The 15,344-nt window shown below is 36.4% G+C and overlaps 1 protein-coding gene across 1 annotated transcript in view; it reads right to left on the bottom strand.

Annotated features, from left to right (window-relative positions):
* The window catches only part of SMG1 (SMG1 nonsense mediated mRNA decay associated PI3K related kinase), a 59,274-nt gene that overhangs the window by 30,797 nt on the left and 13,133 nt on the right, over nucleotides 1-15,344 (bottom strand). The window contains exons 4-21 of the mRNA XM_021539807.4: nucleotides 13,598-13,734; nucleotides 11,313-11,371; nucleotides 10,426-10,639; nucleotides 9,560-9,685; nucleotides 9,394-9,466; nucleotides 8,629-8,726; nucleotides 7,015-7,188; nucleotides 5,814-6,038; nucleotides 5,601-5,702; nucleotides 4,907-5,176; nucleotides 4,218-4,348; nucleotides 3,387-3,548; nucleotides 2,803-2,921; nucleotides 2,284-2,371; nucleotides 2,092-2,193; nucleotides 1,430-1,570; nucleotides 940-1,139; nucleotides 507-703 (exon numbers count right to left, since the gene is read on the bottom strand). Coding sequence (XP_021395482.3) covers nucleotides 507-703; nucleotides 940-1,139; nucleotides 1,430-1,570; nucleotides 2,092-2,193; nucleotides 2,284-2,371; nucleotides 2,803-2,921; nucleotides 3,387-3,548; nucleotides 4,218-4,348; nucleotides 4,907-5,176; nucleotides 5,601-5,702; nucleotides 5,814-6,038; nucleotides 7,015-7,188; nucleotides 8,629-8,726; nucleotides 9,394-9,466; nucleotides 9,560-9,685; nucleotides 10,426-10,639; nucleotides 11,313-11,371; nucleotides 13,598-13,734 — 2,618 coding nt within the window. The remainder of the gene's footprint in view (nucleotides 1-506; nucleotides 704-939; nucleotides 1,140-1,429; nucleotides 1,571-2,091; nucleotides 2,194-2,283; nucleotides 2,372-2,802; nucleotides 2,922-3,386; nucleotides 3,549-4,217; nucleotides 4,349-4,906; nucleotides 5,177-5,600; nucleotides 5,703-5,813; nucleotides 6,039-7,014; nucleotides 7,189-8,628; nucleotides 8,727-9,393; nucleotides 9,467-9,559; nucleotides 9,686-10,425; nucleotides 10,640-11,312; nucleotides 11,372-13,597; nucleotides 13,735-15,344) is intronic.

The raw sequence follows: 15,344 nt of genomic DNA, 5'->3' as shown, positions 1-15,344 counted from the left end.
ATGGTCTGGAATCACATGTAGCATGCAACTGGCCAGGCACACTGGCAGGCCAGAAGTCTTAATATGAACTGACTATAAATCATGTATTATTGTCACATCAAAGTCAAGCTGCTTATTTCAACAGTGAAGAATGTTTTGGACTTAGAGCTTCACAACAGGGTATGTTGCTTATAATTACTACGCTCCCCAAAAAGCAATTAAAGTTTTAGATAACTGTGTTACTTTATAAAAGGGCTGCTGACAATCTATAAATAAGTGACTGCTACAAATCAGAGGTACTACAAGTATGCTGGATTTGTACCACTATACAAGCTGGTACTCCAGAAACAAAGCCTGGTTTAACATGTTCTGTAGGAATATGCCAAAGTTAAGGCCAGTGTTTTTTAAGAGACTCAAACTTTTGAGATGTTTTTCTGGAATTCCATGACTAAGAACTGAACAATCCTGAAGACACTTTTATTCACCAGACTATTCCAAACAACATCAGCATTGCAAGACAGACAAACCTTGGGTGGAGAGGTAAGGGCATTGGCACATCCTTCATATGCATTGTACATCAATTTTTCCAAGTTTTCCAAATACTGGAGAAGGAGAACAAGCCTGAGCTGGTTGCTACTGTGTCCTTCATCATTGTCTGCAGTAGTCCACTGGCTGACATCTTGATCAGGGTTTAATGTGTGGGCTGCAAGACTCCTAATAATACCTGCACATTTTACCAGGACAGGGGAAAAAGTATTACCAGATGGCACTGTATTTAACTGTGCAAAGAGATAGCAGTGCTATCTCTCATAATTTACCACAACAGTAATTATGCAGCATCTTTAAAATCAATAAGCACTGAAAAATAAAGGCATTGTGCCTCTTGCTTTAGACATGAACACCTTGCATCACAACCTTACAAAAAAATATCCTCAAAATAAAGTGTATTTTTTACTTTACCTTCAATTGTTTGAAATGTATCTTGGGCTCTCCCCAGAGGAGTTCGTAGCTTTGAGAGAACAGTGAACTGAGCTGCTTCCCAGACAGCCCACTGCCACAGCACAGCATCAGTCTTCAACAGGTTCCGAGGGATAGTTGGCTGATCTCTCTTATCTAGTCTTTGACAGCTGTAGAATAACCTTTCTAACCAATTATCCTTCCTGAAAGAAAACATCAATGCATTAACAAGTTTATACTGTACATACTTCATCTCCCTATTGTTCACAAACAAATCTCTCACAAAATTAACTTCCCAGCAGCAGTGCACATAGGAAAATATGCCAAAAGGTGTGTAGGCAAGATGTTTATAACTACTTAAAAGTATAAAAAAGTTTGAAAGCAAAGCAACGTAGTTTGTAATGATAATTGCAAATTTTACGCTAAATGTAACTTGGACTTGTTTACTATAAATTCAACATTCATAGATTTCAGTTCTGTAAAGAGTTTTTACCCAGTTCGGTGGAGGTTTCCATACAAAATAAAACTAATGACATCAGAGAAATCCTGTGGGTGGAATGTGTTACTTGGAGCTTTGCTCATGTGACTTCTTATAGCCAAAGAAATTTCTTGTATTTCCGTGTGGGTACGGTTACTGCAGGAAGAGAGGGAAAACAATCCAGGTTGTAATATACTTGAATAAACCAAAAAGAGTTGTGTAAGAGTTACACACACACTATATCTATATGGAATGACCAGAAGTAATTACATGTTTTGGTATGAATACCAAGTGCTTTCAGAATTCAGGTCTTCAAGGACTTAATACTGCTGAAGCTCTGGATAACAGGGACCTTACAGACACTCAGTGTTTGATTCAAGAAGTGATGCACAGCTTACCAAATTTATTATTTACTTTGTGTACTTCATACTGTTTTTAGACCCATAAAAGCATAGGAGATATAACAAGACACTTAGAATCATAGAGGACTGGATGAGACCTTTAAGATCATCAAGCCCAGCCATCAACCCAGAACTACCATTGTTCAAAAGGCTCATGCCTTTTGATTTTGAACTAAGACAGCATGTTGACAGTCCACTGGCATTATTTTTCAGGTTAAATGTCTCTGAAAAAAACAAAAAACATTATTTACACTGAAGTTGGTCTGAGCAACTCACCTCAACACAACATCTAAACGAATTGACTTCAGAAGTTTTCCAAAAGCTTGTCTCACACGGGCACCACTATGGACAAGTTGAACACGACACACATCAACACACCTGCAACACCAAAAAGGAAAGAGGTGTTAATACCCTATGATCAGCATAATAACATACATTCAAATAACACACAGAACACTGTGCAATTACCTCTGTAAAAGGTCATCTGGAAGGGAGGAAGACAGGGCATGGAGGCTACTACATGCTTGAAGACAAATGTTCACATCTTCCAGAAGTGCTGAATTAAGGAGTTGAAAGGAGAAAAAAAAAGTTATTTTTACTGTAATTAGGTAATTTCTCCATTACTCTGCATTTGTTCCTATATTTTTTACAGATTCTGGAACCAAATACATCACAGAACTGTTCCAGTGCTTTTGCTAAATGATTTGTGACTGGGAAATTGATCTACCAAAAATGTTAGTGATGCATCAAATCTCTTAGGATTGCAATTTGTTTTAAGAAAATTAATTGCTTAAATAACAGGCAGGGACCCACTTAAAAAAAAAAAAAAAATCATAAAAAGAGTGCAAGTTCCTGCACAATACAATCTTGAAGCATCCTTAAAGTAAATGAAACAAGTACAGTTGCTACCATCAGTGGGACAAGGCTATTTATGTACTTAATTTTGAAATGTAAAAGACAGTTAAGTAAAAATATGCAGTATCTTACTGTTTGCTAAAAGTCCTTTGCAAAACTTATGAAAAGATGGGAGAGAAAATAACGGTGTATATGTTTCTGATTTCTTCATCAGAAGAGCCACTTCCAAAGCCCATGTTGTAAGTAGTTTCCTTCAAAAACCAAGAGTTTAGTCACTCTACACAGTTACAGAAAGGTACTTTCTGATAGAATTTACACTACTTCACGTTGTTCATCAGTATCACACCATAGCTCAGTTTCTAAACAAGGTATTTCTTAACTTTAAAGATGTCTCCAGCTTTCACAGCATTTTGGTAACACAGGATGGCAACTATTGCAAAAGTACTTTCAGTGAGCAAACCCTTTCTTTCAGTAAAGTTTGATAGTTCTGCTCTACTGAATAGCTCTGGGGATGGTTTAAACTTTTCCAGTTTTCATGTATAAAAAAATGAGCAGCTACTTTTTCCAAAATTTCACTAATACTGCTTAAAAACCCCAAATATTTGACTGGTTAAATTTACCCCAAGTTTTACAAATTCAAATTAACCTTGTTTTTGCATTAATGTATCCTACTGGACAAAAACAAATTGCCCAATTTCTATGAAAATTTTCCTTACCTAGTATCTTGAGTAAGGTTATCCTTCTTAAGCAGTAGCCCCAAAAGGTTCAGTATGATCGAGAAATGTTTTTTTGTTGCTGTAGTTACAGTACTTATAACTGCTCCATCAAACAGAGAGGGAGAGGAAGAACTGAGGCTACTGGATATGAAATGGTCGTGCCTGAAAGGGCAAGGAAAAACAAACTGTAAAACTACCCCAAGATTAGTTTACAGGAGGAGAGAAAACATCAACAATCAGCAGCAAAAGTTAAATGAACACATACACACAAATCACACTGTTAAAATCCAAATATTTTGATCCCTAGCCTAAAAGAACAAAGCTACAATTTGCCATCAGTCCATGCAGGCCAGTAATCTGTTCTCAAGTGTGTCTGGTATCCAATGCTTAATGAAAAATCACCACAGCTAAGAATGTAAAGAATAACAGAATTCTATATTCCCTTCCTTTAACAACAGTTTGTATTAATAAGGTCTAAAATGTATTTACATCTGTTGTTTATATCACATTACCTCTCCCAGATCTCTCAGTAAGTAAAATAGTAAATAATCTTTCCTTATTTACTTTCAGTAGAGTTCTCACTCAGTTATCTCTATTCAAACACAAGATTTCTAATCTGCCTTCGAATGAAAAGCAACTTTAAGCCAGGATATCGTCTCCTGGCTGAGATACAGTTTCCCAGCAATTAATGAAATTAAAAATTAATTAAGGAAGTTTGGGCAAAAGCTTGCTTGTAACAGCCTATTTCATTTCATCCCTCCAACAATATATTCTAGTCTCATCAGTTCATCCTAGTGCTCCTAACATATGCTGAATTATTCAAGCTCATACCTGGAGCAGTGTGAGTACAGTGTGTAGAGCACTGCATACTGGACAGCAGGGAAGTGAACTGCTATGTCACCATGAACAATCATCAGGTTTTTACTCAGCAGTGCAAACACAGTTGGTGAAAGAGCCCACATCTATAAAACAATTGCAACACAAGCAGAAAACCATAAAAATTAGGATCTACTTTTAGTTGTCATTTTCATACCATGAATTAATGTCTTTCCCTTTTTCCCCACAGGAAATAATTTAACTCTATTGTTTTTTGACTTTAATTATTTTCTTTCCAATCTTTTAGAAGTCTGTTAAAAGTAGTTCATGTTTTTATATGGAAAGATCTAGAAAGTGTTTTCATATAGCTGATATACTACCAAAGGACACCCTACAGCTGTTTTTATCTATCTTGAGTTTCAAAAGCAATTACTATGCTGATCTTAGCATTAAACCCTTAATAACCCTGATAAGATGCTCTTCCCTAGAAACTGCTTTTCATTATGCAACAATTAGAAATACAATCCACCCATTGTTTCCCCTAAGTTTTAATACTGAATGTTTTTCTAAATCTTAGGAAGTTTGGAGACAAATATCATCATTTTAGTTATATATATGTGTCCTGCTGGTGTAATACATTAATTTTAAGTAACCAAGTATTTTTTACACTTATTGCATGAACTGTCTGTTGAGTTTTTACTCACCCCAATTAATGAGTTTTTAGCATTTCCAATAGTACTTAGAGCACTGAGGTCAAATATAACAACAAACTTGGCATTATCCACATTGGATATAAGCTTCTTGAAAGAGTCATGCTGGATTTCGGAACAGGCCTCAGGAAGATGTAAACTATGGAGAAGACTATTTAAAGCACAGGTCATTTCTCCTAGAATCAACCTGTAAGCAGTCTCCAGAACAGGAATGTTCTTCAGGCTCAATACAGCTTGGTATACAGCAAGGGCTGCTGCAACAACCTTGAGAACATAATTACAGCAATAACTGATTAAAACAAATCTTAAAATACATTAATCAACAACAAAGAATTTTAAATTACTCTTCTTTATCTATGAATAGCTTAGTCTGATACAGATACCTATCTTTAGTTTTCTGTACATCTTACTTACAGAATCTACTAATTATTTTGTAGATCATCACTAACACACTTGAGTATCAAAGCCAGATGAACTAAGGACTTCTCTACCTAGAATGTGGCAAACTTGCCAATTTCTTATCGAATCTAAATGCTAAAACAAAGAAGTAGCTTTATCTGCCCTTTCAGAAATTTCAGGTATTCAGTTAGACTAAAAAGTGTATTTAAGATGAGCTTTACAGCTTAATACATTCTAGGAAGTATATAAAGGCTGTTGGAATATACCTATAGAAGTTACTTACTCTTACCTCTTTCTCCTTATGATAACGAAGAACAAGTAGTTTAGACTCTGGTATAAATAATTTCTCTACAAATGATGATGGTAGCTTTGTATTTATTTGTTCAACAATCTGGGGATAAAAACCAAAAGAAGTAACTTTACCTAAATTTTTACTAATTATTAAGGATTAATCAAAATACTGTTTTTCTAGTCCCCCATAACAATAAAAACATGTACAAACCAGTGTCAACAGATTCAGGACTGAAATGACATAGTCAGTGCCACAAGTCTGACAATTTTCCATTTGATCTAATCCATAGGTGATGACCATGTCACAGCGTATGGTCATACTGGGATCCAGGCTGCCAAGCAAAACCCCAACACACTCATTGGCAGCTGTAAGCACAGCCTCAGAAAAGAACACTTGGTTTGCTGCAGTCACACATCTCATTACTCTGTACAGAACCTGCAAAATTAAAAACACAACTGAGTTAAACTCCATTAAAAAGAGATGCTATTTGATTGTATTCACACCCATTTGATATCCTGGCCGACCACCTGCTCTGCAGCTTGGTCAATTCTATTCTGAATAATGTCATCTTGACATTACACTTCAGAAGTGTAAGAAAAAGCAAGCTTTCAACTGCTTAGTATCCAATTCAGTTAGTGACCTACAAAAAAACGTAAGTTCATGATTCACAGTTCTGTTCAGTTCCAACTAATGTCAACAGAACTCCCCTTGCAAAAGATAGATGAGTTTTCTTGAGTTTTTCTCCAAGAATCCCCTGCAGATTAAGGCAGAAGTTACAAAACTGTCTTGTCTTCAACTGGGAAATCCGTACACTTATTTACCAAAGAAGTCATGCCCCTCACAAAATTCTGCAAGGGCATAAATTCCAGCAGTGCAGGTCATCCAGCAACCACAAGACTGACTGCAGGTATTTTTATCTTATCTCCTTACCCACTACAAAGCTATAACATCTACTTAGCATATTATACAATATTTATTCTGAGTTTACACTATCCTATACTATAGAGGTAGAAAAGTTTGCTATCAGATTTAATAGATACCATTTCAAAACAAATAAAAATCATTACATTTTATAAAATTAAACTCAGAACTAGAATTCAAGTTTCTACAGTGGCATAGTTATCTGAATAAACAGTAACATGGTTTCAAAGATAAGGAAACCCAGCCACATGAAGTTAAAATGTCTAAAAACATTAGTTTATGATATGACTTCTATGCGTCACTAACACAATCTATACTTTAATAAAATTATTGCATCATTATTTCTTGGAAAAAATAGATTTACTCAAATCTGAGACTATACGTATGCATGTAACGTTTGTAAAACCTAAATCAACTGAGTCAATGGCATTGCTATATGGTGACAAAACAGGTCAGCAACAAAGAAAGTCAAAGCAGATGGAGTTCTTACATCGGTTACATAAGCTTCTGTAATTGGTGGTCCTCTGATGGGGCTGAAGCGCTCCCCAATGCTCCTCACCACGGTGCTGAACACCCGCAGAAGCGCAGCCAGCTTGGGCAGCGACACCGAGGGAGGAGGAATGTCCTCATCCACCGACTCCCCAGACGCCACGTGGCTGAGGTCCTGCAGCACAAGGTTTGTGTATAAGAACATCATGAACTTGGGTGAAATGTCAAAATGTGAGACTGAAAAGACTTCATCTCTTTTCAGACATTAAACTGTACAGTCCAATTGCAAATGTATTTATCCAATGTCTCTTAGCTACGCAGACATACAAAGGAGGAATACAGGCACACAATGACAATGAGAAGTCACAGAGTAGCAATGAGTTTAGCCACTGAAATAAAGTACCCAGATATATCTTGTAAACTAAACCTGAGGCTTATGAAGTTCCTGGTCTCCAGAACATGATCATCTGTATTGCTGCACTGTTACAACAGCTGTCTGCATACTTTTACCATTCTTCCAAGAAATTCCCATCCCCAAACTGGAGTTGAGACGTTTGACTGGCCATTCCCATCACACATACAAACTAACCGACTACTCTATGCCAGCAAGCACCAGCGCCTGGGAAAGTTCCCAGAAGTGCTGATCTCATTAGTAGGGCTGCAGTCTTGCTCCACCCCACTGTGAGATAAACACGCCTCCTCCATGTTATCACAAGTTATCTTAAAACTCTTCTGTGACTAAGAATACACACATTGACCAGAGCAGCAGCCAGCTTGATAAGCAGTGATTTACTGCTCTGCCCTGTGAATCCTAAAGCTAGCTGCCCCAGCAAAGGCCCTGGTGTACAGAGAAGGACACTGACCAAATTATTGATTCTGCTTTGAGGGAAACAAATTATGCTCCAATCACAATTTTACCTACAGGACCTGCATATTAACATACACAGTGTAGTATAATTGATCTGTAAGTATGTATTCATATGAGCACATACACCTTAAAATACAGCACCACCCCCAACCCCAAAGCTCTTCCTTTAATGACAGCATCAGATAAATGCTATGCCCTGTTAACTAAGCAAAGATTACAAAGTCAAAATTAAGGACATTAAATGAATGCAATCTAGTGTTCCATCAGTTCCTGCTGCATTATTTCCTGCACAATACAATCTGCTTCTTTATTTTAAAAAGATTTATCATTAGTCTTTTAAAGCATTAAGATTTCCTCTCTCCCACTAGTTACTAGTTCTGAAACACTCTGAGATTGGACAATTAAAGAAACCACCAAGGAAAAACCATGAATTGTTTTCACATCAGCTCTTGAAAAATGAAGGCATCGTGTTTGGTCAATTGTTTATAGTTTTATTACAACACTATATTCTCAATTAACAATAGCTGAAGGCCTGGTTGTGACACTAATTAAACAGTTCATGAGCATTTGTGCAGTTGGTCATTGTACATGACTGAAGTATACTCTGCAATTTGATCCTCTTTTCTCCAGGAAAGCCACATAATTTTATTTTCTACAGAAGTAATACAACCATAAAAATCACAGCTGTGGCTTTATTAAAAAAACCGTAGCAGTTAACTCTAGTGTATACCATAAAATCTTGTTTACCTCAGCATAAGCTTCCATATCTTCCAAAAACTGACCCAAGAGTGTGGTAGAAAATGTTAGATCAGCTACCCAAAAGGGCTCCAAGCTCTGCAGCCATCCTGTACAAAAATACCAAGCCAATTAATACATGGTGACATACAATCATTAAATTTTAGTTACATATTGCTGAGGGAAAATTTGCTGAGCTAAGAGGAAATCTACATGAAAATACTAACACCAGATGTTTTTGAAATAAATATAAATTGTATCTCCCTCTTCTCTCCTTTTGCAAAAATAATTTTAAGGTTCAGTTCTGTCCCACAGCAGTTAAACCCCAAAGATAGAATCTAGGCCAGTAACACAAGAAGTATAATAAACTTGCTGTGAATAACTCATAAGAAAACTAATAAAGCTATTGGAAAAATACTCCCCACTTTTCAAATGTCAGTACGGTATCTTTATGACAAAGATTTTCTAAAAGTACATAGGAAAAAACATATCCTTTAATATAAATTTATTAAAGATTGTTATAAAATGGCACAAAACAATTGGTGTTTAACTGTACCCTGAATAAAGCATCCCATTTCCCCAAAATTATCATAAAATGGAAAATACAAATTTACTAAAAAGTTAGGAACAAAGTGTCTTGCTATATAGCCAGAAACTCAATTTGGTTTTATGTCAACTTCCATGTCAGAAGAACCAAACTGGTGTAAGTAAAACCCCAACATCTGCAAGCCAGAGCAGGCTGTGAGACCCTCCATGAGCTCCTCTGGCCAAACTTACCAGACACCTGCTGTGTCAAAGAAGGTTTCTGAGTGTGATCTATGTGCCACCCAACCAGTATGTCCACTGTGTCCTGGAAAGCAAATGTGAAAACAGAGTCATTACCCAATTTGAGCACCAACAATTCTATTGTAGAAAGAAAATACAAAGCAAATAGAAAGCTTACCCTAAAATTGGTGCTGAAAATGTGTGGGTAGCATCGAGACACCAAAAGGATGCACTTGACACACTTGCACAGTAACTCTGGTGTATCAACATTTTCTAGGATGGACTGCAGGCTGGTCATTACAAGCTGAAAAGTAAAGCAAAGCCAGCAGATATTTCACATTAAAACATGAGAGAGAACACATTGTGACAATCTACTTTGATTCAATCAACAAAACTATTCTTTCTGCAGGAACAAAATGTAAAAAGCATCACATACACAGCATGAAAATAAACACTTCAAGGGGGCATTTGCTTGATATACAGCAGACCCAGGGAACACCTTTCTTTAGCTCTTTAGCCACAGAACATCTGGTTTAACTCCTATTTCTCCTGTCAAAGCTTTTTGGCCCTGTAAAGTAATTATTAAATTGGAGCACACAACTGGCCATAGCTGTTCTACACCCAAAATAAGGAACCCTAAAACTTCTAAAAGGGGATCTCATCTTGTCTGCACACATCCTACTCCTTCTCAGATCTATCCACAATTCCAGTTAGAAATTGTAAATAGAAGGTGGTACAAAACAATCAAAGGGTCAAATCAAATCACTTAAGTTTATCTTTTTGGTCTCAAAAAGATTCTTCTTGGATCTGCCATAAATACTAGAAACTTGCACCAAATACATATCCTACAAAGACTTGACATTCTTTTCTAATGCAACTAGAATTGAAGAATCCCATTCAGTCAGAAAGTTCCCTCCCAGTTGTAATGCTATTTCCTTAATATGGCAATATAACATTACTTACTGTTCATTCCAGTTTAAAAAGTTCACTCAAGCATTGCACTGAGAAAATCATTAATAATCATGTTTTAACTCGTAGTCTTACCTGCATTAAAGATGAAAATGCTTTCTTTTCTCCTACAGTCTCTAGTGCTTTGTAGGTTGCACACAAATAAAGAAGTTTAACTTCATCTTTTGTGGATGAACTGAATTTGCTAAAAATCCATTTAAAGATCTTCTCAGCCTCGTAGCTCAGAGAAGCACAAAGAAGGCCAAGACAGCAAGCTCCTTCCTGTCTCAATTCCTGAAGCAATTTGCTACTATATTTTTGGAGAGAAAAAAAACTTTGGATCTCCAGCCATGACAGCAGAACAGAAGCATGAACAAAATCAAGTATTTGCTAAAGCACAAGAAAATATATGCAGAAATGAAGCTGCTTCTCTCTTACTTACTGGCAGCAGTGGTGAAGCTAAGATAAAATTCTAAGAAATATTATTTCTATGGAGTAAATCAACTTGAATAAAAGTATGCAAATGTCTGTTCTACTTCCAACACACTATCCAATAGAAATAGTTCTTAATATGCAGCTAACTCTGGGAAACAATACTGACCTAAGCACCTAAAGGCCCACAACACAGATCTCAGCATCCTCTATATACACTCTTGATTGGATGTAAATGAGTCAGCTTGTAAAAAAACTTATTTCATTTTGGAAGGTACACCACCACAGCTCCACCAGCTGAGACAGACTCCACACTACCCACAGCAACAAAGTCACACTTGTGCCTTCACATTCTCTCCAAGGGAGGTACTCTAGACAGTCCAACAGTATTGTTGATATGTCCAAGAGCCTTTATTCTCCCCAATTTTGTTCTGTTCCTGCAATGGGACACCCATGCAAAACTAGCAAATTAATTTCTCTCACTTTTCCCTCTCTATTTCAAACCTAATGCTGTCATTATTTTTCCCCTTGAGAGCATTTTTCCAGCTTACCTTTCATTGAGCACATCATGAATGGCAGTCAGGATATTATCCAGTTGTTTAACAAGGACCTGTAATATAAGAGACATAAAAGACATAAGCACAGTAATTGCCCAATACTGCCTCCATGATAGGTCCTGTTTACACCCACATTAAACACAACACTGCCAGCTCTCCTTGCCAAGAGAATGCCATTATGCTTTCCATGGCCACTGCAGACTAGTATAAACTATATTAAGCAACACTGCAATAATATCCTAGATATTATATTTGATATTTATTTACAGTAGCCATGAAAATATTGGCAGCCTGCTATCAAGATTTGTTCCAAATTTAGTTCTTGATGACAACATTACATCACCATGGGAGACTCACACAGCTCATGAGTAGCATCTACTAAAGACCAAATCCCTAATACTAATAAATCAATTATGTCACTGGAAAATTTAATGGAACCCATAATATAATCTGAAGTATTAAGGTTTTGACTTAGGCAATGCTGCATTTTAGTGAAATGGAATACAATTTTGGAGATTAAGTATTATTGATGAACCAGTGCTTCTCAGTAAATATAACCAGAAAGACTTGTTTTCCTAATATGCACTAAACCCCTGCTACATTAGTGATCTGATTGAAAAATCACACACGAGCTGCAGCTGCATAACATTAACAGGAAGATTTCTTGACAAGCTAATGAAAAGGTTTATTCTCTTTTCTTCAGAAAGACATTCCTCTAACACAGTGGATGGTACCCAGTGTTTGTTGTAAATTTTGAGCAACATCATGCTCTTGAGGATGGAGGGACAGATTCACATGCTTCACCCCTCAGAGCTCATAAGGGCATTTTGAAAACGCGTCTGGTACCCACAAGAGAGGCCAAAAAGGAAAAGACATCTCTATAACTGAGAAGCTAAAGCACAACTCCATTATCAGATAAGTGACTACTCACTTCTACTACTCTACTTTGAACTCATATTTCAACCCTGAAGATGACAAGAACTCAGTTAAACTACACTAAGTGTCAAGACCTGCAGGAACTACTGCTAGGTTAAACACTGTCCATTATGAAGTTTTGGCCTTGATATCACTTGACATCTGATCTTATTCTCATTAGTGAGCTCAGAGAAGCTTAACCAAAAGCTTCTCAGTGACAGACTTTTAATATTCTGACCACTAACGAAGTTTGTCATCACTGACTTAGACATTAAAATGGAAATTTCATTACATTCTGAGACACCAATAAATCCAAATAAAACACAATTACAAAACAGAATTTTAAATGGGGAAAACCTCATGGAGAATAATGGAAGTAACTAAAAGAATAGCCACAGAATAACTGGGGAAAGCATTTACTTCCTAAACCCTTGCAGTAACAAGAGGAAAGCTGAAGTTCAACTAGGCTCGCACAGGGGCTGCTTACACCTAAGTGCACAGACTAGAATACTCCCCATATTCAAGTCTCATGTCCCTTGGAAAAGAACACAATTATCACTAGTTAATTAATGTACAATGAGAAAATGAACCAATTTCTTACAAATAAGGACAGACACAGATCCCACAGCAAAAGTATCAGAGCACTGTTTGCAAATGAGTGGCAGGATATTAAACGATCACTTCCTGCTTTTTCAGTACTTGGAGAACTCTTAAGCTTTCCAAAACAGTGGGGGAGATGTGACAGACAATATGCTCTTTAATATTTCATTTCAAAATATGTACTATTAAAAATTTATACCCACAGTGGGATACTTCCCTTCCCATCCCCATATCCTTAAAAAACACTTGAGGACATTAGAGACTTCAGCAAACCACAAAAACTCTTAAAGATGTAATGAAAAAGATTTACTTAGTTCTCTTCCCACATACAGAGATGTTTAGTTACAAGGCTGAGTAGCTCTAAGACAAGCTGTTCACAAGACTAAATACCTGTGTATTTTTAAATTAAAATACAGAAACAATTCTTGAACAAGACAATAACACTTTACTTCCCCTTCCCTTAGCTTCCTTTCTGAGGGGTCCAGAGGCTATTCCTAAGTGCAGTCAAAGAAAGCCACACACATACCATGTTAATTCCTATAGTTCAGGCATTCAGCAGTTTAGTTTAAGGCAATATATTCTAATAAAACATCTGAATTATAGAAACATGACAGGCAATCCAGGAATACATTCTCCTTTCTTGTGGAATTAAATTCTTTGTATACAAGATAATCTTGCAAACATATCCCAATACTCAGATTTGAAAAAGACAGTTTTATAAAATAAGAAATACCCAATGCTGTGGAAAAGGAAGAATGACTGACCAGTTTGTTTTCTGGTTGCTGAATGAATTCTTTCAGTTGCTTTACAGTAGCCAGTCTTCGGTCTCTGTCGTCTTCCCGAGTAATCCTCCGAAGAAGATTTGACAGTCGAGACTCGTCAGAATAAGACAACGGTCGCTCTAAAAAAAGTAATTATTTGTTTTTTCCTACAGCATTTATCAACAGCACAGTATTGTCCAATACATGTATGAGTGAAATCAGTAAGTCATAATAGCCATTTAAGGAAACAATTAAAAATAAATCCTGATTGGTTTTAAACTTTTATAAAAAAAGAAAGTTAAATGTAAAATCTAATTTAGCTACCAAAATATTTCATTTCTTCATGTGGACAGCCCAGTACCTCTGTTGAACTTATTCAAAACTAAGCAGAGCTGTCTTACTTCTACACAAGAACCTAAACTTAGTTTCCTTCTACATAAATGGAACTAAAACAATAGTGTGGGGTAAGATTAAACCAGACTTCTGGTTGAATAAATAAAAATAATTCAAATAATGTTTTGATAAAACCTTGTGGAAAAATCAAGCTGCTTCTTGAAGCAAAGAACCAGATTTAAGTTCAAGCAACTACAAAGAAACAGTATTTTCTCTCTGACAGGTAGAAGGGTTCTGCTTCAAAAAGGAAAATGGATCTGCTCTTCATTTACTGAGGAACAAAAGCCCCCAGCTTGAAGAGGGACCTGGCTGTTCACTTAAGCAGATCACAATGGGGGAGAATGAACACCTTCCTAAGAAAACACTTCACCAAACTTGGCCAACAGCACATGATACCAGAGAAGGTCAGGGACTAATTACCTATTAATTCATACAAATAATTAATTGCCCTCATTTGCAAAAAGGAAACCAAATTTCTTTCAACAAGTTTAAAATTAGATGCTTCATGGTGGTTCAAATCAGAGGATTCATGGAATGTGATGAGGTACCCTGAGTCAACATGACTAATGAGAAAATCCAAGACAGCTACAGAGAGCTCTCTGCTCTACTCTGCTAGACATCAGTCATCCGATGTGACTAAAGCAGCTTTGTCTTTTTTCATTTAATAGCTAATCTACATTGGCATTACTCCCAAGAATGTCAGCTAATTCTTATGTCACAATTACAACTTTAAGGAAAAAACAAGCAAAAAACACTAACCAAGAGCACGACTGAAGCGACACTAACCAAAGCACTAGTTAGCAAATACCTGTGACATCCAGTTTGTGAAAATTCAGCAAGGTCTCAGCCACATGCTAACTCACGGAAGACTATTCTTAAAATTGTTTAATGAATATATTAACAAGAAAACATCAAAGAACTTAAACCCCAAAATCTTGTTGCAGCATAATCCCATTGTATTTTAAAGAAGATATGAAAAACCAAAATGACTTGCTGAAACCTACAACAATCAAAGACAGCCAAGTTCAAAAGGAAAAACTCTTGAAATTGACATTTCAAGGAGAGAAAACATACAAGTAATAGGCAGCAACCTCAGTCATCCAAAATTATATAGCCTAACCTTTTAAATATTAAAGAAATGCTCACATGCCCAGGAAAGCAGTCTGAATTAACTATTATTTAGTACTGGCAGAAAGATTTTTTTATTCAAAGAATTTTCTATTTCTTCTACATAGACATTAAAAGACACTAAAAGGACTACCTAATTTTAGATCAAGACACTAGAATGGGATTCTAAAGTCTGAGTTTAAACCATTCACAAAATCACATTTTTGAAACAGTCATGTCACTATTTACA

The sequence above is a fragment of the Lonchura striata genome, chromosome 14 (assembly GCF_050655825.1).
Source record: "Lonchura striata isolate lonStrDom1 chromosome 14, ASM5065582v1, whole genome shotgun sequence".
In the NCBI taxonomy this organism is placed as follows: Eukaryota; Metazoa; Chordata; class Aves; order Passeriformes; family Estrildidae; genus Lonchura; species Lonchura striata.
The sequence above is the reverse complement of the archived record's forward strand: the minus strand, read 5'-3'. Positions and strand labels throughout refer to the sequence as shown.